At 31.9% G+C, this 21,027-nt stretch overlaps 2 protein-coding genes across 6 annotated transcripts; one reads left to right on the top strand and one right to left on the bottom strand.

Moving 5' to 3' along the window:
- The first annotated feature begins 3,530 nt into the window (after window positions 1-3,530).
- Window positions 3,531-6,606, top strand: LOC121254280 (pre-mRNA-splicing factor syf2). Of its 5 annotated transcripts, none has more exons than XM_041154254.1 (6): window positions 3,531-3,685; window positions 4,344-4,508; window positions 5,173-5,372; window positions 5,526-5,766; window positions 6,019-6,155; window positions 6,247-6,606. In XM_041154254.1, exons 2-6 carry the CDS (start codon window positions 4,385-4,387, stop codon window positions 6,472-6,474), a joined length of 930 nt encoding a protein of 309 aa, XP_041010188.1. In that variant the 5' UTR covers window positions 3,531-3,685; window positions 4,344-4,384; the 3' UTR covers window positions 6,475-6,606. The 5 variants fall into 5 exon arrangements, with proteins under 5 accessions (XP_041010188.1, XP_041010190.1, XP_041010191.1 ...); XM_041154256.1 differs by having other exon boundaries at window positions 3,532-3,685; window positions 4,365-4,508; XM_041154257.1 differs by having other exon boundaries at window positions 3,534-3,685; window positions 4,368-4,508.
- A 2,582-nt stretch (window positions 6,607-9,188) lies between these two features.
- LOC121254279 (probable aquaporin PIP2-8) lies at window positions 9,189-11,000 on the bottom strand. Its single transcript, XM_041154253.1, has 4 exons — window positions 10,358-11,000; window positions 9,927-10,222; window positions 9,650-9,790; window positions 9,189-9,515 (listed from the first exon to the last, which is right to left on the bottom strand). Exons 1-4 carry the CDS (start codon window positions 10,644-10,646, stop codon window positions 9,396-9,398), a joined length of 846 nt encoding a protein of 281 aa, XP_041010187.1. The 5' UTR covers window positions 10,647-11,000; the 3' UTR covers window positions 9,189-9,395.
- Between the last annotated feature and the right edge of the window lie 10,027 nt (window positions 11,001-21,027).

The raw sequence follows: 21,027 nt of genomic DNA, 5'->3' as shown, positions 1-21,027 counted from the left end.
TAAATAGTGAACCTCACTCTTTTCAAAGCGACTATAAGGTGCTTGAGCACTTTACGATTATATGTAGTATTACTCTTTTTTTTTTCCATTCTCAAATCTTCTAATCATAAAGATTCAGACAACATGGTGTGATACCAAGTTGATTATCTTATTATCCTCTAATTAGATAGGGATACATTACAATTCTTATCTGAACTCTAGAACCTAAAATAGATACATGAATTGAATTGAGTCTCGTATTATTTACTAACGGCAGGATTTATTTTATTGGCAACAATGAAAACAAGTGACCGACATGGGGGCTCTCCGTCCATTTGGTGTGGTCCTGTGGGTGAAACAGAGAAGAAAAATATTGAGGAAAAAAATGAGAGCAAAACATTGGAGATGAAATGGATGAGAAAATATAGAAGGGGCTCTCTGCATGAAAGGAGGTGACACCGTTATGGAAAAAAAGTGTAAGTAATGATTGATATATAGCAAAACTCATATACATGATACCGCGAAGTGAAAGAATAATAGAATATTTTACCGTTTGATAGAGTGAGAAAACAATTAAAAATATGTTAGCTAAGCAACAGTAGACTGGACACACACACACATATATATATATATTTAGGATAATGCTAGGCAGGCAAATTAAAATTGTGTTTAGATGTTAAATTGAGTTGAGTTAAAATGATAAAATATTATTAGAATATTATTTTTTAATTTTATTATTATTTTAAGATTTAAAAAAGTTGAATTATTTATTATATTTTATGTTAAGATTTGAAAAAATTGTAATAATGAGTTAAGATAAGTTGAAGTGATTTTAGCTTCCAAACAAAGCCATCAGAACTTTAAATGAGTTTTTTTTAAGCACTTTTAAACATCTTTAATTATTAAAATGAATTAAAAATATATATTTATTAATAGTCGCTTACTTAATTATTAAAAAAATAAAAATATATAAATAAACATATTTAATAGTCATATTATCATTTTCTATATAATTATAAAGTACTGTAGCACAAATGCATCTTGCCAATGATATACCTACTTCAATGCTGACAAAATTTGGGATAAACGAGACAGATTTTGCCTTCTTGTTGGTACTAAATTATATTTCTATCTATTGTCAGGTCTCGTTTGTTTTCACAATTAATTTTAACTCATCTAATTATTATAATTTTTTTAAATTATAATATAAAATAAAATAAATAATTCAATTTTTTTAAATTTTAAAATAAAAATAATATTAAAAAAATATTTTTTTAATAATATTTTATTTAATTTTTAATTTTTATCTCAAATTATCTCATATTATCTGTGAAAACAAACGAATAGATCCAAATTCTATCCTTATTATTTTGGCAAAACCATACTCACAAGATTTGCTATATGTACGAATTGGATATTTTGAGTAATATATTAGGAGAGAATCATATTTGATTACGAATGTAACTTGATCATGATGAGGTCATTGTAGTATATTACATTATAAATTATCTTTTAGAATTGAGATATTCTGCTCATCAGCCGCACTCTCTTTGTACACTTTATATGAATTTTTTTTTTTCAACTCAGCACATGGTGTGCTGCGACTGTAGCACACAGTAGGCTATAATAAAAATTTTTTCTTTAGAATTTACCTTAAAATAAATTTGAAGTTTCACATTAAATAACGTCATTTTGTGAATTATTTTATTTTATTTTATTTTTATAGATATGACACTCTTTGTACAATAATTGATCCCGATGATTAACATAGTTCGCATAAAATAAATGATTTACTAGTTGTTTTATCATTTGTAAAAGTGATATCACTTTTTATGAACTGAAAAGTCTAAAAACTAACGAGTTAATTTTATTACTGTTTTTTTTTTTTTTTTTTTGCTTAAGATTATATACATGCATTGCGAATATAATAGTAATTTATTTTGGAACCGTCTTGACAAATTATTACCAAATAAAAATAATATTTATTATATGTTTAATTATTATTTTAACAATGATAATGCTATTGTATTCCCTAATTTATACTAGAAAATCTAGAGTTTTAGCTTCTTTTTTTTTTCTGAACACTATTTTGTTTTGAATGTATATTTTTTAAAATTTCTTAATAAGTCAAGTGACACCATATTGTAATGTCACATCTAAGGAGATAAAGTAAGTTGTATAAATTAGGAGACATAGTAGCATTAGCCTTTAAAAAAACATTAAAGACTTGTTTGGATACTTAGATTACTTCAATATATCTGTGAATAATAGTTAAATAGTTTGAATTAAGATATTTTATCAAATTTAAAATTAAAAAAATATTATGTATTTAAATTATGTTTAGAAATGAAATATCTGGAAAAAAAAATGAAAAATTTTACTTATCATCATTTACACAACACATCAACATGTGATTTATCATTTTTGTCCTTTTATTTTAAACACACATATTGATGTATAAATATGTGTGTTTAAATAAAATGACAAAAATAATAAATCACGTGTTGGTGTGTGATGTGGGGATGACGTGTAGGGGTGTAACCGGTTCGATTTTGTACATTTTTTAGAACCAAACATGTATACACCGATTTTGAAAATTTAAGAACCGATATTTAACCCGTTACACCCCTACATATGATGAGAATAATATTGAATTTAACTATAATACATATAAGTTCTATATGAGTATATATGATCAAATGTATAAAAATGTATTTACAAAAAGAATATATATTATAAGTTATTATGCCAAAAATGTATTTATCATTGATATATATATATAAAGTAAGTTTATATTAATAACTTAATATTAATGTTTATGGTATATTAATTTTAATGTTAATATTAAAATTTTATGTTATATTAATTTTATATTATAAGATTAAAATTTATATATTATATCAAATGTTATATTAAAAATTATAAGATTAATAGGTTTTAATAATAAGATTATAATTTCACGTTATCTTAATTAACAATGTAGTATATAATATATATAATATAATATAAAAAATTATAAATACATATCGGTTCGGTTCAATTTAAATTATATGAAAATCGATACAGTATCAATTTAGAACAATTTCGATTATTAAGAACTGGTACCACATAAGTTCTTTTAAAAACCGAACCGAATCCACCAGTCTAGTCCGGCCGAATTGATTTTCCGATTTGTTTCCTAATGACATGTTAGAATATGCCGTGTTGCAAGTCTTAAATCCTAATTGAGTATTGATACAGACAATACATATTCACAACATATTTCACAATAATATTATAAGATAAGAATATCTTTATAAAGTAATATTATTTTTATAAAATATTTTATAAAATTACTCATCATCTAACATATTGTTATAAAATATATTGTAGAAAATATTGTATAAATTATTTTCCATCCTAATTTTATCACGAGTGTGGTACTCGTAAGATAAATAAAAAGAGCATTCTATACATCAATCTACAGCTGCAGCACACCCACGTGGCGTGATGGCTTTTTTTGCGCTGCGGATGCTCATATTTTTACAAATAAAAAATACGATCTTCGTGAAACGACGATGGTTAAGAAGATAAAATTTCTATTCGTGAAATTCATCGCATCTGCGTTCCTCAGGGTCGCGCTTCTCAATCCCTAATCTTATTTCATTCTTTGCCAAACAAAACTTCGAGGCACCGCACACTGCAATCGAAGCTATTTCGTTCGCAGGTTCGTATCTTTTGTCTTTGTGCAATTGAAATGATTGCTTTGCTGAGATTTAAGTTGGTTTTCTAGGGCTTTTTATGCTTGTTTGGTTACTGAGAAACCACGGAAAGAATCGAAGTTTTTTTCTTTCTGTTTCTTCTGTGTTTCAGAATCAAATGAGATAACCAGGCTAAATGTCTCACTTGCCTATTTGGTTGTATGTAGCTGATTATTTTTTGCTTGACCGGTAATTAGATGGAGAAACTTGTACAACCTCAAATTTTCTGATTTCTTTCCCGTGGTTTTCTCGGGCACCGAACATAGGGTTATGAAATCATTCGAATCTATTTGCAATTTGTATATATGGGTGTCATTTTAGAGAGCCTTCTTGTAGTTAAAATCATTGCGTATATTGTTGTGGTATTATCTCTACGAAGTGATATATATATATATATATATATATATATATATATATATATATATTGTGTTGTAGTTGAAACTGCCTTTTTTCAGAATGGCTAGAATAGTCAAAGCTGAGTACTGAAGCCTTTACTGCGTGGTCAATTTTCAACATGAAATCTGAAAATGGGGCTTGGGGCTTTTATTTTGCTTATTCTGTAGGGAATTTATTAGGTTTTGGTTGCCCAAATACAACGTTTTCATTATCGATCGTGTCTTTCAGGTAACTGAAGTGATATAGTAGTAGGCGAGCTTAGCATAAAAATGACTGATGAAAGAGGAGTACACCCAGATTGCAGAAATGCCTCAAATCCCTACCATGAATGCAGTGAATATTGCTTCCAAATCATTGCTGATACAAAGGCTTGGATGGAGCAAAAGGAATCAGGTTGCCTATCTCCTCTTTATGTTTGGTTTCCTTTTGCATTATTTTGAAGTTACTTTCATCGTTATAAGCTTGTACATTATAATATTTGTTACTTATTTAGAAAGTTATCATTATATGTGTCTCTCTGTTTCGGGACTTTCCTTTCATCACTAATATGCTGGGCAAGACTTTCTTGGGGGGTTTTTAACACAGCCTTTGTTATAGTTTGGTTTTTAAGCTTTTCCTTATGTAGATCAACGCTTTCTTGGATCTTGCATCCTACTAAAGTTTGAAAAATTAGCTTCGCTCCTGTCTCTAGGATCTTTCAATAAAGTTTGAAAAATTAGCTGCACTTGTGTCTCTAGGATCTTTCAAGGCTGCTCCAACTCCTGTAAGTACAATAGTTTATGGAAGGTGTACTTAAATAACGTAAATAACTATAATTATTCAAGGTGGATTAGGGAGTTGCGTTAGTTATATTTTATTAGTATTTCTCTATTTTTTTAAAATTCCAGGCTCTGCCCTACTTAGCCTAAAACGTTGGCTACTTTCAAATATGCACGCCATGTTATTTGACTGATAGGTTGAGTACAATATCAAGATAATATGTTTTTCCCATACTCTATTGTTATACCATCATGCTTTTCTATTTTCCATGCTCAACAATGGTATTTACTTGTATCAGAAGTAGTGAAAGCTAGTGGTAGGAGTGTTCAGTCCGGGTCTGGTGCTCCAGAGCTGGACGAAGATCTACATGATGACAGCCAGGATTTTGAAGATCATGCTGATGGTGGTAAAGAGAATCCTGTTGAAGAGAACCTAGAAGGAGATGTCACAAAACTCACAGGAAGGAAGAAGAAATTGTGGGAGTTGAGAAATAAGATGGTGAGTTTGTTGTTAGCTACAGCACATAGTTCTATATTGTTACTTATTAAAAATAGTTCTATATTGTTACCTATAAAAAAAAGTGCTATATTGTTTACTTCTGTAAATTATAGACCTTTGAAACTAAAATGGCTTGTGGCTATGTGATTGCAGATGAAGGCAAAAAGCGACAATCAAAAAGAAATTGCTGCTGAAAAGAAAAGAATGGAAGCTCCGACCGAGTCAAGAGGCATTTCTAAGCAAAAATGGCTTGACGAGAGGAAGAAAAAAATTGGAAAGCTTCTTGATGCAAATGGTTTGGATCTGGCAAAGGCTTATATGTTAGACACACAAGAGTCGGCAGAATCAAAATACAAGAAATGGGAGAAGGATCCTGCTCCATATGGTTGGGATGGTATGTTTAGAGATATTTTATTAATTTATTCCTATATCTATAGATGTTTAGATAGCTTTCCTGTGTTTAGTCTAATGATTACAAAATCATGTCTCAATCTTCCTCCGTTTTTTTACTTGTCATAAATCTTCCTCTTTTTTTCTTTTCTAAAGTACCTAAATTGGTTGTTACTAAAGATGAACTTGAAGCTTTGTAAATGAAGGGCACAGATGTTACCTTAAGAGTGAAGCTAACACCTATCTATTATAACAGTTTTCAATCAGAAAACTTTGTACGATGCGTACAAAAAGCGAACAAAGAACGTTGAGGTTGACTTGGAAGAATATAACAGAATGAAAGAAGCTGACCCTGAGTTCTTTCGTGAAGCTTCAAGTCTCCAATATGGGAAGGTACAATTCAATCAAAGAAAAGCCAATTTTGCTGTGGTGGATCTGGCTTATATTAGGGTCCTTAAGCTCTGGGTTTTCTTTCATATTGCAGGCACCGAAGACCTCAGAAGAAAAGATTGATAAGATGGTGAAGGAACTCAAGGAGCGAGAAGAGAAGCGCAAATCATTTAGCAGGAGGAGGAGGTTCCACGATGAGAAGGATATCGACTCAATCAATGACCGTAACGAGCATTTCAACAAGAAGATTGAACGAGCCTTCGGTAAATACACGCTGGAGATTAAGAACAATCTTGAGCGCGGAACTGCGCTACCTGATTAAAGCAATTGCCTGGAGTAAATTTTCTTGTTTAGTTGTGCAACTCTGTCAAATGGGGTATGATATGTTTGAAATCTGATTCTCCTATATTTTATATAATGGAAGGCGTATGGCTAATCTGTTGCCAGAGAATGATATCGATTGGTGTGAAATGCATCGTGATTAATTTTCCAATGAAGTTTTAGATTTATCCAAGTTACTTGTTGATGAGGATACAAGCAGAGAGGTCCAGTAATTGTTTAACCCACTTGCAATCTCTTCCGAAAATCATCAGATTTGGTCAATTATAAGAGCATTGACATTGGGTTTTTATCTTTAAAATTTGATGAAAAGTACATGATTTCTATAAATTCAAAATTTTCTTAGCTATAACTCCACGTTGTATTAGTTATTGAATTCATCAAAATAATAATATAATATTATTTTTTTAATAAATTTTTTTTTTCATATTTTACAATTATATTAATTGTATGTTAATTAATAATTTAATTTGATTTTTACATTATTATTACAAGACGGTTGGAGATTAAACGAGAATAAAAAAGACTTTTGGAGATTAAAAGTGTGTTTAGATGTTGAATTGAGTTGAGTTGAGTTGAGATGATAAAATATTGTTAAAATATTATTTTTTAATATTATTATTATTTTAGAATTTAATAAAGTTAAATTATTTATTATATTTTGTATTGAGATTTGAAAAAGTTATAATGATGAGTTGAGATGGGTTGAAGTAAGTTGAGCTTCCAAACGAAGTTTAAAAGTGAATAAAAAATAGATTTGATGAGTGAATAGTAATCTTTCAAATTTGAAAAAATCTATCCATTTACTGTAGCTTAAAATTTCACGTTTATATTTTTTACTAATCTAATACAGTCTTATTTTAATGAAATTTATCAAATTTTATATTTAGTTAGGCTTTTAATGAAGTCAATGCTAATATTCTATAGAAATATTAAACCCTCCCACCCCCCTCAAAACAAAAAAAACAGAAACAATGGGTGGATTCCAAAAGTGTTCCTTGAGCAGTTGGAGCACTTAGCTTGACTGGAGAGAACGGTTGTAAACAAACGGAGGAGAGCAAGTTTACAAACGTGGTACTGATTTGCTTACCATTCAATTTTCAGAAGCATCGACTGGCAAATCAAAATGTATTTACTTAAAGAAAAATAAAATTTTTAGTCATGACTATATAAGTGCCGTATAATTTTTTTTAAAAAAATAAATAAATACGAGATTCACATGAAAAAAATTAATTTTTTAATAATAAATCTGACTTTTTAAAAAAAAATTACGTGATATTTATACACTTCACAATTATATGTAGTAGCATTACTCTTTACTTAATCCATTTCCAATGAAATATTTAAATTTTAAATGAAAGTTCTACACTTAATAGATGGAAATATGTTTAAATAAAATGATAATTTATATAATAATTAGATGGAAATGCGTGAGGTTTTTTTTATAAAATAACTCGGAAATAAAAACAAGTCTCGCCTATCCCCTCTTGGAGGGGCCCCGTACGTCTTTTAAAAGATAGGGTACAGTGAACCAAGGGGCGACGAAGCTGTTCAGGTTGAATGGTAGCCGTCAACAGTCTGGTGTCGTATGACTCGACTCTCTAGGTGAAAAAATTAAAATTTGAGTTCGGAACGCACACTTCAAAGGTTGAATGATAGCCTTCGGTATCTGGTAGAGACAAACTAGTACCACCCAAGGGGGGCTCCAGAGAAAAGCTTGATGGTAAAATATTGAAGTGGCCGAAGAAGAACGAACCCGGGTAAACGATTCTGAAACACATTGATAAAAGGCACGGGACCACTGTCAGCCCCTTTTTTTACCCTTTGAGGACCACTGCTCCTCTCTATGGTTCAATCAAAGAAATGACCCCCATGTAATGTTAAAAGATGAAATTCATGATTCTCCCCACCTATGTGCTAAATTATAAAATACATCAAAAAGTAATTTTTTTTTTTTCTTTTAACTCTTCTCCTTTTTATTTTATAGCTTTTGTTACAGTTTTTGGACGGATGCTGAAATTGAGACCCACCCCCCATGTGGCCATGTGATGCCATGACATGATGGTCCTATGGGAGCCATGACACGTTGACATGGCAGGCCTGGCAAAGTCCTCGAATTCCATTTTCTTTTTCTTAGCTTTTCGTTAGCTATAACACCCATTGGGTGGACTGGTGTCCAAAAGCAGACAATTCTTGTCATGCCAGATTGTCAAGGACTCAAGGGCCCCTTTCAGATTGAAAAAGCAAGGTACCGAACCCATGAAAGCATCTTTGGTCCTTTCCAGGTGCCCTTGTAAGTACACACGTGGCACATCATGACTAGGGGAATCTGGACCCATCGAAGTTCATGAATCCGTTGGATAATGGATTGGGGGTCCATGAATCCTTTCAATTCTTCATGTATCAACATAGCTAGGCTTGGTTTATCAATTCAGTATTTACCAGAAGCTCACCCTTCCTCCCCATTTCCTGAACAGTTTCAACGAAATTGGGTACTAGTCATGAGTTACAGTACTGTTTTTATCATTCACTAAAACGGTAGATCTGGGCTATTTGTTTCCCACTCTTTCATTGGAGAAACTTTTTCCTTACTAAGCGTATAGATTGATTTACGATAATCACAAGCAATAATTAAGATGAGAGAGAGAGAGAGTAGTACACGGACTATAAAAGAAGCAGCAGCTGCAGCAGTACCCATGAACAAATATAATACACATCCATTAATAATGCTAAACAACGTACAAAAGATTCAAGTTATAAATAAAACAAGAACAAGAGAAAGGGTGACCTCATTAACATCCTCGAATACACACGCAAACAAAACAAGTAGGGGGCGAGAGAGAAATGAGACAAAAAATTAAACGTTTTGTTTCAAGGTGGGGATTTTCCTTTCCGTCTCTATTTTTAGTTGGAGGGGTTGCTGCGGAAGGATCCCAAAGCTTTGATAGCCGCTGCTCTCAGGATGTACTGGTGGTATGCTGCTGCGGCCAGTGCTCCCACAAATGGACCAACCCAGAAGATCCACTGCATGCCCAAATCATTACATAGCCTTAACAGTTAATACTCCAAATAACAAATTAAAATTAAAAAAAAAATTGGAATATATATATATATGTATATATGCATATGGTAGAGCCCATTCATGGAAAAGTTCATACATGTTCATCCCAGATTTTATCATTGTCGTAGATAACAGCAGCACCAAAGCTCCTAGCTGGGTTAATACCAGTACCAGTGATGGGGATGGTGGCCAAGTGCACCATGAACACGGCAAACCCAATAGGGAGTGGAGCCAACACCTGCACATACAAAAACCATATAAAAAACTCAGACCCATATGCCAAAAAACAAACAAAATTTTATACTTTACCACCATACAATGTTCTGAGTTCTAAAAATTGCACGAAACAAAGGTAAAGACGAAGGGCTACATACAGGGATGTGTGAGTCACGTGCGCTCCTCTTCGGGTCAGTGGCAGAGAAAACAGTGTAGACCAGCACAAAGGTACCAATGATCTCAGCACCCAAAGCTGTACCCTTGCTGTACCCATGAGCCACTGAGTTGGCTCCGCCACCCTGCGCGTTGTAGTCGTGCTTCATGAAAGCCTTAACCAAACCAACACCACAAATGGCTCCCAAGCACTGTGCCACCATGTACGCCACAGCCCGTATCAGCGACACCTTCCTGGCCAAGAAGAGCCCGAACGTCACAGCCGGGTTGATATGACCACCTGCATATAATATGCCAAGAAATCCCACCGAACATCAAAAAAATATTTCGATAATGAAGAAAACCCGAAGGGTGGCGACGAATCATGAAACTATTTGGGTGATAATTAATTGAAGGTTAGCGATAGAGGTTTTACCAGAGATACCGGCGGTGCAGTAGACAAGGACGAAGATCATGCCCCCAAAAGCCCAAGCTACACCGAGAAGGCCGACGCTGTTACAGGGATCCGCGGACTTCTTGTAGCCGATGACGGTGGCTACGGTGATGTAGAGGAAGAGGAGGGTTGCGATGAACTCGGCGATGAGGGCTCGGTAGAAAGACCAGAGCTTGAGCTCTGCCATGTCGACGAGAGGTGCGGGTGGAGGGTCGACGTAGTCTTTGCCATGGTGGTGGCCATGCCCCTCTTCGCTCACTTCCTTCGACATCTTTCACACCTAAGTTACAATTAGTATTTTCCCTCTGCTCGCTCTGTACTGTAGACGAGGTCTCTCTGTTTTCCCAACTCTCTGTCTCTCTCTTTCTCTAAACTTTCTTTGTGGGTGAAGATGGCGAGGGAGACAGTCTTTTAAAGAGCGGAGAGGAGGGTAGGGAAATTGTGCATCTTATGGTTAAGGGCATTTTTTGAATAAAATATATGCTAGAACTTGGGAAATAAGAAAAGACTATAGACTCTTGGATATAGAGGGTCCAGACTCCTCCAGAGTCCAGAGGGTGCTAGCTAGGGTTAGGGTTTAGAGAGAGAGAGCGAGGTGGGGTGGGACCAGAGTGTACAGCGAGACCATGTGATGGGTCTAATCATGAAAGGAAAATCATCTTTGGGGTGGATTTGGGGGGGTCAGTGGGGCTCACCGGCTCAGGCGTCAGCCTGTCATGCAACTAAAGCCAAGCCAAGCCAAGCATACAACGGTTATTTCTTGTCTTTTTCCTGTGCGTGTGTGTCTGCCTGTCCGACCACCTTTTTAGCCAATCCTTTTTATTTTTTTGGAACTCGCAATGGCAACTTTAAAATTAAAAAAAAAAAAAAAACTAATGCTTGAGACGTACACTCATTTTAACTCAATTTAATTTATTTTTATAATTTTTTAAAATTTTAACAAAATATAATAAATAATTTAATTTTTTTAAATTTTAAAATAATAATAATAATATTAAAAATAATATTTTATCATTTTAACACAATTCCTTTCAACTCAATTTAATATTGAACTTTTTATTTATTTAGTTATTTTTTAAGACAGTTAGCAGTTACCCTTATCTGATTTCTCGAATAATTACTGATATTTTTCTATTCTTTTAATACACCTGACAAGAATTCTGGTGAAAAAGACTGCAATCTTATATTATTTTATGTTTATTTTCTAGGATCCTTTTATTTTATGTAAAGAAAAAGCTACCTTACGTTTCAATTTGACTGTTCAAGTTGATCACTTGAAAAAAAAAAAATATTTTTTATTTAGTGATTAAAAAAAATAATTTTAAGTATATTGATATATTTTTTATTTTTAAAAAATATTTAAATATATTAAAAAATATGAACATAAAAATGAAAAAAAAAAGGTTTACATAAAAACAATCGGTCAAAATGAGAGTAGCCCGACTCTTTATAATGTTGGAAGCTATGGAATATGTTCCATAATGGCGCATGATGAGCCTCAATTAAGCACGTCCATTACGTCAATTTAATAATGAAAAAATGTCAGTAGAGAGTGCTTTAAAGATATTTAATTATTTTTATTTTTTATTTAATAATTAAGAAAATGAATATTAATAAAATTATGTATTTTTTATTTTGTTAATGATTAAAAATATTAAAAATCATTAAATAAATAAAAAAAATAAAAATAAACTCACCCAACGGTAACCACTTGACAGTCCGCTAGCACTGTTCTTTAATTATCCATGGGTGGCTTAGGTGTCCTACTCACCATTACTGTATTTTGTAAAGGAAATTATTTGTAGAAAAAAAAAAAAAAAAAAAAAAAAAAAAAAAAAAAAAAAAGCAACGAAACTCCCGTGTACCAAATTACAGAGGGTATTCCCCGACAACCCGGGACGACCGATGGTGCCAAAATAACCATTAACCCCCGAAACATTCTTTCCATTTGTTTAATGTTTGGAGCACATAATTTTTTTTTTTTTTTTTAAGCAAGTTGCATGATATTAATAGAAATTGCATACAATAAGTTCTGAAGATTGGAGATTAATAAAATATATCATGGTTGGGAGGATTCTTTCCACTGTAGAATTGCAGCAGTGATGAGAGAATTTAGATTAGAGGGATATTATCAAAGGTTTGCTTTGCCTCTGCCCACTGTGTTAAGTTATGCGCACATCGATTTTTAGATCGATAAATTTTTCTCACCTTCTATTTTTTTAATGAATCAAAGTGGTGTCTAATATCATTGATGATTGGGCTTATGATCCATTCTTAGATTAGAGAGGTATTTAAGATTGCTTGGATAGTAACTTTTGAACCACCTTCCAAGATAATTTTTTCTAGCTTCAACTTTTCTGCTTCATTAATGGCCATTAAGGCTGCAGATGCTTCTCCTACATTTGAGCTTACTTTGCTGATGGGGTCTGTTTTTGCAAATAATAATTCCCCATTGACTCCCCAACAAAGTGATGCAAGAATAAATCCCTCTTTTCTAGTAGCAACATCAAATGTTATGAGTTGATATCCATCGGGTTGTCTTTCTTCATTTTCTTCAATATGGTTTTCTTGCCATGCCTATGCTCTTATGTGCTGTTTGGAAAGTCTAAACACTGATTCTATATACACATAAATTGAGGGTGCTGCTTGATGATGTTCAAACTTATTTCTAATGACGATAGGTTATCCATTACAATGGTAGCAAAAATCTAGAAATCATGTTGCTCTTCTTCAAGTATTTTCAGGTTGGATAATGCATTAATAATATTGTTAATCCAATTAGAGATCGGTTGGCTTGCAAAGCGGGAGGTATCAATCAACCAATTGGAATGTCTCCACATCACTCTAGAAAATATGCAGTTTAGAAAGAGATGAGGGAAATCTTCAGGTTCTGTCTTGCATAAGGGGCATCGGATTTGGTCATCATCAAGGGGAATAGCTTTGTTGATCATGGTTTTTGTAGGAAGAATATTATGACTAATTTTCCAAAGAAGCATTTTTAATCTATCCTACAGCTTCATCTTCCAAATGATCTTCCAATTGATGAACAAATTACTAGTAGAAGATATATCATTTTCATAAACCAAGGTTGCATAGGCTGATTTTACAGAAAATTTTCCAAAAGCATGATGAAGCCATTTGGTCTTATCAAGAATGTGTTAGAAGTTATGATTGGCTAAGGGGATTTTTTGGATCTCTCTAGAGGTATTTTCAGAGAAAATGGTATCCAAGATAAGAGTGTTCCAACGCCTTGGCTCTTCTAAGATGAGCTCAGAAACAGTCATGGAGTAGTCTACAATGGTATTAATAGGACGTGGCAAAGGTATACTAGTAGGTAGAGTGGGAATCCAATGATCAGTCCATACTCTCGTGTTGACTCCATTATTAATCTGAAAACAGATGCTAGACCTTAAGAAGTCTCTTTGTGTTAAGAGGCTTTTCCAAAATCTGGAGTCGGTAGACTTGGAATATACTTCTATGAAAGAATTTGATCTCAGATATTTCTTAGAAAGAGTTTCTTTCCATAGGTTGGTGGAACCATTGATAAAAGCCCAAGCTAGTTTAGAAATGAAGGCAATATTGAAAATGGAAATTTGTTTCAAACCAAGACCTCCAATGGATTTTGGCAAGCATATGGAATTCCAAGATTTTGGGATAAACTTCTTTTTTTTATTATCTTCATACCCCCACCAGAACCTTCTTAACAAGGAGTCAATTTTTTTTGCCATTTATTTAGGGAAGAGAATGGTGGACATGGCATATGAGGGCAAAGAACTAGCCACCGATCTGATCAGGACAGTTTTTGATGTTTTAGATAGAATTTTTATCTTCAAACCTTGAAGTTTGACTTGAATTTTTTCAATAAGGTCTGATAGGAATTTTTTTTTTCTCAACACCATTTATGAGGGGCAGTCCCAAATATTTAGAGTTTGGAAGAGAAATTCTGAAATCAAAGAAATTTTTTACAGGATTGATGTTTGCACTAAAGTGAAAAGAGGATTTTTTGTGGTTAATATTTTGCCCGGACCAAGAGTTATAAGTGTCTAGTGCAAAAGCTTGGGCAGTTTGAGAATTGGCAGTTCCAAATAAGAATAAATCATCACCAAAGAGTAAATGGGAGATGGAGGGGCCCTCTCTTGACAGTTTTATGCCCCTAAGACAGTCAAGATTTTTTTTATGAATAATGAGTCTAGTTAACACTTCAGTGCCAAGAATGAAAAGAAAGGGAGATAAAGGATCTCCCTATCTTAATCCTCTCGAGGGTTGGAAGAAACCATGTAGGGATCCAATGATAATGATTGAGTAGGAGATGGTTGAAATGCATTCTTTAATCCAATGAATCCATTTAAGATTAAAACCAGTTGAAGGACATCCAGGATGAATGACCATTCCATAAAGTCAAAAGTTTTGGCCATATCAATTTTAATAGCCAGAGTGCAAGTTCTGCTTCTTCTTTTTTTCATAAGGTGGAAAGTCTCTTGGGCCAAAATCGTGTTTTCCTGAATGAGTCTACTTGGCAAGAAAGCATATTGATATGGAGAGATGATATTTTGCAATATAGCTTTAAGCCTATTAGCAAGAATGTTAGCTATAATCTTATAGCAAACATTTGAGAGGCTAATAGATCTAAATTGATTGATATCATTTGGGTTTTCCACTTTGGGGATTAAAACCAAATTGGTATGGTTGAACTCTTTTAGGAGTTTACCATGAATGAAGAAGCTTTTAATAGCAACCAAAATATAAAGTTTGATGATTTCTCATAATTTTTTATAGAAAAGGCCAGTAAACCCATCAGGTCCTGGTGCTTTTGAGGAGGGAAGAGTTTTGACAACTAGGGAAATTTCCTCGTCAGTAAGAATTCGGCAAAGGAAACCATTTTCAGCATCAATAACTTTCCTCGGGAAAAAAATGATCCAGATGTACAGATAGAACAAGGTTGAAAGAGGTGAAAGTATTCTAAAAGTGTTCCAAGATGTTGCAAATATAATGGATGGATCAGAAGACCAATGGTTTCTTCCAATTTTGAGACAATCAATATTGTTGCTTCTACGTCTGATCAATGTAAAGGCATGAAAAAATTTAGCGTTTAAATCCGTAATAGTGAGCCAAGTCACTTTAGATTTTTGGCGCCATAAAGATTCTTTCCTAAGGAGGAGTTAATGTAGAGTTGCCTGCAAGTTCGATTCTAAGGAGATTGAGGAGCGTATTTGTTTTTGACCCTAGATTAAAGAAAAAATCTCAGAAAGATTTTTTATTTAACTCTAAATATGGCCAAAGTTTTTGATGTTTCACTCACGAAGGGCTTTTTTTGTTTGCCTGAGTTTGGTGCACATAATTAAAATTGAGATCGGCTATGTACACAAAAAATTATACAAAATAAATCACAAATTGATGTAGTTTTATAAAATTTGTTAGACCTATTTTATAATAAAAATAACTTTACAATTTGACGTACCACATCAAATCATATCAATTTGTGAATTTATTTTTATATAATCATTTTGTGACTAAATTATTTTCTATTAAAATTTTTGACTTTTGAATTTGTTTGATTGTAGAAATTATCTCATTTATTTTATCTAATTATTTTAATTTTTTAAATTCTTACACAAAATATAATAAATAATTTATTTTTTTAATTTTAAAATAAAAATAATATTAAAAATTTATATTTAAATAAAATCTTTTAACTTTTATCTCATTTTATTTTATCGATTTTGTAACCAAACGTAATTCTTAAATTTTGCATCTGACGTGGAATTAAAATTTTTCGTAGGTGCACGTTTGTACAATTATTAAAACCCTCCATACTTAAATAAAACAAAATAGTGACGGGATAATAAAAATACCGAAATTTCTTTTTCGATCATATCTGGTAGAATCCTCGTCCTCGTCTTCATCCTCGTCCTCGTCATCGTCCTGGATGCGTCTGGGTGGTATTGTCCTTAGCCACCAACGGCGTTATTTTTCGAGCCTGCTTGAAATGGTACGATGTAGATAATGAACATGGAGAACGATGTTCCCTCATTCTTCTCTTTCATCCATTTGGTGTTTAGTTCCACTTGCGTCACACAACCGACATCTTGGGCCTTCGAATCACAATCATCAAATTATTTTATTTATTGAGAATTGCTGAGTATAAGCGGTATAGCACAATAAATTACGTATTAATATTTATATAATTTTTTTATTATAAAAATAAATAAAAAAGACCTTATATTTAATATTAATACACAATTTGATGCATGAAATTACTTATAAGAAGAATTTTCCTTATTTAAAAGTCTATACAGATCATCCTAAACCTATAAATAGAGTAATGATTTACCAAAAAAAGCTATAAAGAATTCTTTCATCACATAAATTCACTTAATTAATATGTAATTTATGATTTTTATTATTCTATTTAAATATGAGTAATATTATATGTACTTAATACTTTTATTTACAAAACTTGTTTTGCTAGTTTTATTTTAAAATTCAAATTTTAAATTTTAAATTTCATAATTTTCAGCATATCAATAACTATATGAAAAAACAAGTTTTTCTTAAATATATTTAATATTTTCCTTTAAAAATACACATATTTAAGCATTCGGATAAAATGACAAATATGATAAATCACAAGTTTATATTTTGAAAAATATAAACAAAATTTATTATTTTTTAGTGGGATACACCGTTCTACAAAAGGACTTGCGTATGAGTTGTATATTTTGAACTTGATTCTAGGATTAGAAAATGCTAAATGTACTTAAAGAAGAAATTTACAAAAAAATTATTTATTCACATGTTGTAAAATAATAAGTAAAATTATATGTATATATAACACTATTCTTACTCTTTATCTATAAGAGAAGAGTTATAGCCACGAAGATATTCTACAAAAGTAAACTCACAAGTTCTGACATTGATTCAGATGATATATTAAATCTATTTTATAATAAAAGTAACTTTATAATCTAGCGTATTATATAAGTTACGACAATTTATGAATTTATTTTTTGTGTAAATTATTTATGATTAAAACATTTATCTATCTATAAATATATAATTTTAGAAAGAATAATAGACAAATTAATAAAATGAGAAACCCCTATATTACACGAAATGTTAATCAAATCTCGATTTATTAAAAGGATAATGATCATTAATTTTACTGTTATCCTATCTCACAACTTGGTTTCATTCGGTATCATTGTTCATCAGTGAAATTCCACGTTGGCCGGATGGGAACAAAAAGAGAAGCATGCATGATGCATTTGCGTGGCTCGAGAAGTGTGGCTTGAGAGTCTGAGACCTTGGCTCGATTGACCACTTTCTATTATTTGAAAGGTAGTTTGGGTAAATTAAGGCTATATTAATCGGACTTGCAGCAGTGTGCCTGTGTGCTAAATTGCTAAACGAGCTATCTCCCAAAAAAAAAAAAAAAATGCTAAACGAGCTTCCACGTGGCACAGCTGACAAATATTATTAGATTAATACTAAATACAATTATAAATTTTAAACACTAATTTAAAAAGAAACGAGATCTATTATTAAAGAATAATTTATTACATAAATTTTAAATTTATCTATTTTTTTTAAAACAAATACGAATCTTGCATATTTTATAACTATAAATATAACTTCTCATATCACCGTTAATTTTAGTAGATCTAACGGCTATCTCTATTGTTACCCAAGACATGGATAACATGGTTATAAATTTTACGTGATATAATTTAATTTGGAGAAAAAATTTTAAGTTTTGGATTTTATAAATTAAATTTTACTATAGATTGTTTTTACACAAACTTATAATATAAAGAAATAATATTTACAGTTGTAGAGTGCTCAAGCGCTGCGTAATTTTTTTAAAAAAATTAAATAAATACATGATTTATATGAAAAAAAATTAATTTTTTAATAATAAATTTTATTATTTCTTAAAATAATTATGTAGCGTTTATATATTTCATGACTTTATATAATATTATTTATTAATATAATAACTCATTAATACACGCCAGCTCTAATTAACAGATGCCTCAAATAGGTTATTCGCAAACTATACATATATATTTACTCGAAAAAAAAATATTGGTTTTATTAGTTTATTTTAATTAAGAGAAACCCTCCGATTTTGTGCAAAATATTTGAAACGTGTATTTGTCCACGTCCGGCGCCCACATCATGCCGTTTCCACTTTCCAGTTTCCAGAGCCTTCTTCTAACCGTTGGAGAATGCGGGAAGGGGGGCAGGTAAGCTTTTAATTTCGATCGGCTCAACGGTTATATTTCTTGGAGAGTCGACTGACGGTGGTCCCGCTTTCCCTGGCGCACGTTAGATCATGGGCCCACACTTTTTCATAAAAGCGGACCCCGCTATTTTCCAAAGACAGATTCTGGAGTAGAGACGTGACTTTAGGTTTACCCAAGAAATACTGTTTCTAATATATATGAAATGACGAAAAAGGACTCGTCATTCTCACAATTATTAGCGATCATTAGCTATGAAATGTATTTTTCTCGCGTGGAGGGATAACAGCATTAATAATTATTATTATTATTATTTTTTTTTCAAAATACAACTCAATCGTGGCGAATGCAATCGATTATAAAACTTAAAATGACAGCGAAGGCTTCTTGCATGAAAAGAAAAAGAGGATGATGATTCATCATGATTGCACACACACGAGGATGAGCATGCTGGCATTGGCATGCATATATGGAAGTAAAGTACAGCCATGACAGTAGCAGTGCTAATTTTGTTTACATCTTAGAGTTGAATAAATATATCCCCCTTTTCTGAATTTTCTGAATATATATATATATATAAACATATAGACCAATCATTATCTTCTTTATATTATTATAGAACTGAGATTGTGAGATTGGCTCTGCAAGAAGAATATTTACATGCATGCATGGAGACAATTCTTGCCATAATGCCAAGATCATAATAAGGAGATTGAAAAGGCTATTTATTCCCTGATTTTGATTTTATGTTAGTGGACTCAAGTTATTTGACTTGATGTGTGACACTGAATTTGCTATATGTATGATTCAAGATCCTGTATGCAATGATCGAGATTGATTTCGAGTTCATAATTATCTCGTTTGTTTTTTTAAATGAGATAAAATAAGTTGAGATTCAAGTTAAAAATTAAATAAAATTTTATTAGAATATATTTTTTAATATTATTTTTATATTAAAATTTAAAAAAGTTAAATTATTTATTTTATTTTATGTAAAAATTTAAAAATATTATAATAATTAGATTAGATGAATTAAGAAGAATTGTAAAAACAAAAGAGACTAAATGCCTCCATTGTAGGTTCCATTTTCTTTGTAATTAAATTACAGGCGCTACAAGTAACTTTAATGTTTTTATTTTTTCAAAACCAATAATAATAGATAAGAAGTTTGAGGAAAAGAGTCAGGCTACTCTGGCGGTAGAGTAGCCCCCTCATTTGACCGATAGTGTATTTATTTATATTTTTTTAATATATTTAAATATTTTTAAAAAATAAAAAAAATACATCAATACACTTAAAATTACTTTCTTTAATTTTTAAAAAATTGAAGCGGTCAAAGTATGAGGTAAAATATTATTTCTCTTGAATAAAAATAATAATAATTATTACTGTTTGAGCAGTAATACTTCACATTTTCTTACAAAATGTGACACAGCTAAATAAATGGTGGTTATTATTATTATTTTTTGAAACTTCAAATTTCATTCAACAAACACTATAGCGCTCAGCTATTACATTGCTAAGATCAGGAACAGACACTACATTACCAGAGCTTACAACAGTGACATCAGAATGTACTAGATTAGGAACAGACACTACATAACAAGAGCTTACAGCATTGACATCAGACTGTACTACAGCTATTATATATATAATTATATATATGTTCATTACGAAGACACGATGCATTTACATGGCACGAATGTTTATTTGTTTGTTTATTAAACAATGCCTGTGCGCGCCTTAACGGTATAAATATTAACAAATTAAACCACTAATTAATCTTAGGGAATCAACATTTGGTGGGTCCATTAATCATTGATGATCAGAAGGAAACAGCAGTGCATACAGTGGAATACGGTTGTCTGGCCATAAACTCATTAATTTGTCTCCAACCCAATATTAAATTGCGAAGTTTGAATAAGATAATACTGGAATGGGATAATTTGGTGTCCCGGGTCTCCTTCCTTGCTTCATAAACCAAGGTTTGCGAATTAACACTTCGAAGTAAAGTTCAAATAAGTCGATAGTGAAAATAGAATTTAATATGATAATATACAGAAGCTAGTACATGATATGGAGCATCAGTTATGTCAGGATATGATTAATGTTTTAGTATAGATTAAAACACCAACCACTCTTCTAACTTCCCAACTTGTCCCAAACGCAACTTCTTTCGGACTTACAAACTCAGTTTTTCTTCGGCGGGTGGGGAAATTGTAAAAGCTGTTGGATGCCATCGATTGAGCTCTAGCTATGGACAATGAGGTCCACCGCAATCATGTTCAGTGTGAATCTGACAAGTTTCACTTTTGAGCTGCATTTTGTACTCCTTCTGTTACTCTGCTACAGAAACTAACCCGATGTGTAGACAGACTCCAGGCTGCTTTTCAGGCAGTGAGAAGTAAC

Source organism: Juglans microcarpa x Juglans regia, chromosome 3D (genome assembly GCF_004785595.1).
Source record: "Juglans microcarpa x Juglans regia isolate MS1-56 chromosome 3D, Jm3101_v1.0, whole genome shotgun sequence".
Taxonomy (NCBI): Eukaryota; Viridiplantae; Streptophyta; class Magnoliopsida; order Fagales; family Juglandaceae; genus Juglans; species Juglans microcarpa x Juglans regia.
The sequence above is the reverse complement of the archived record's forward strand: the minus strand, read 5'-3'. Positions and strand labels throughout refer to the sequence as shown.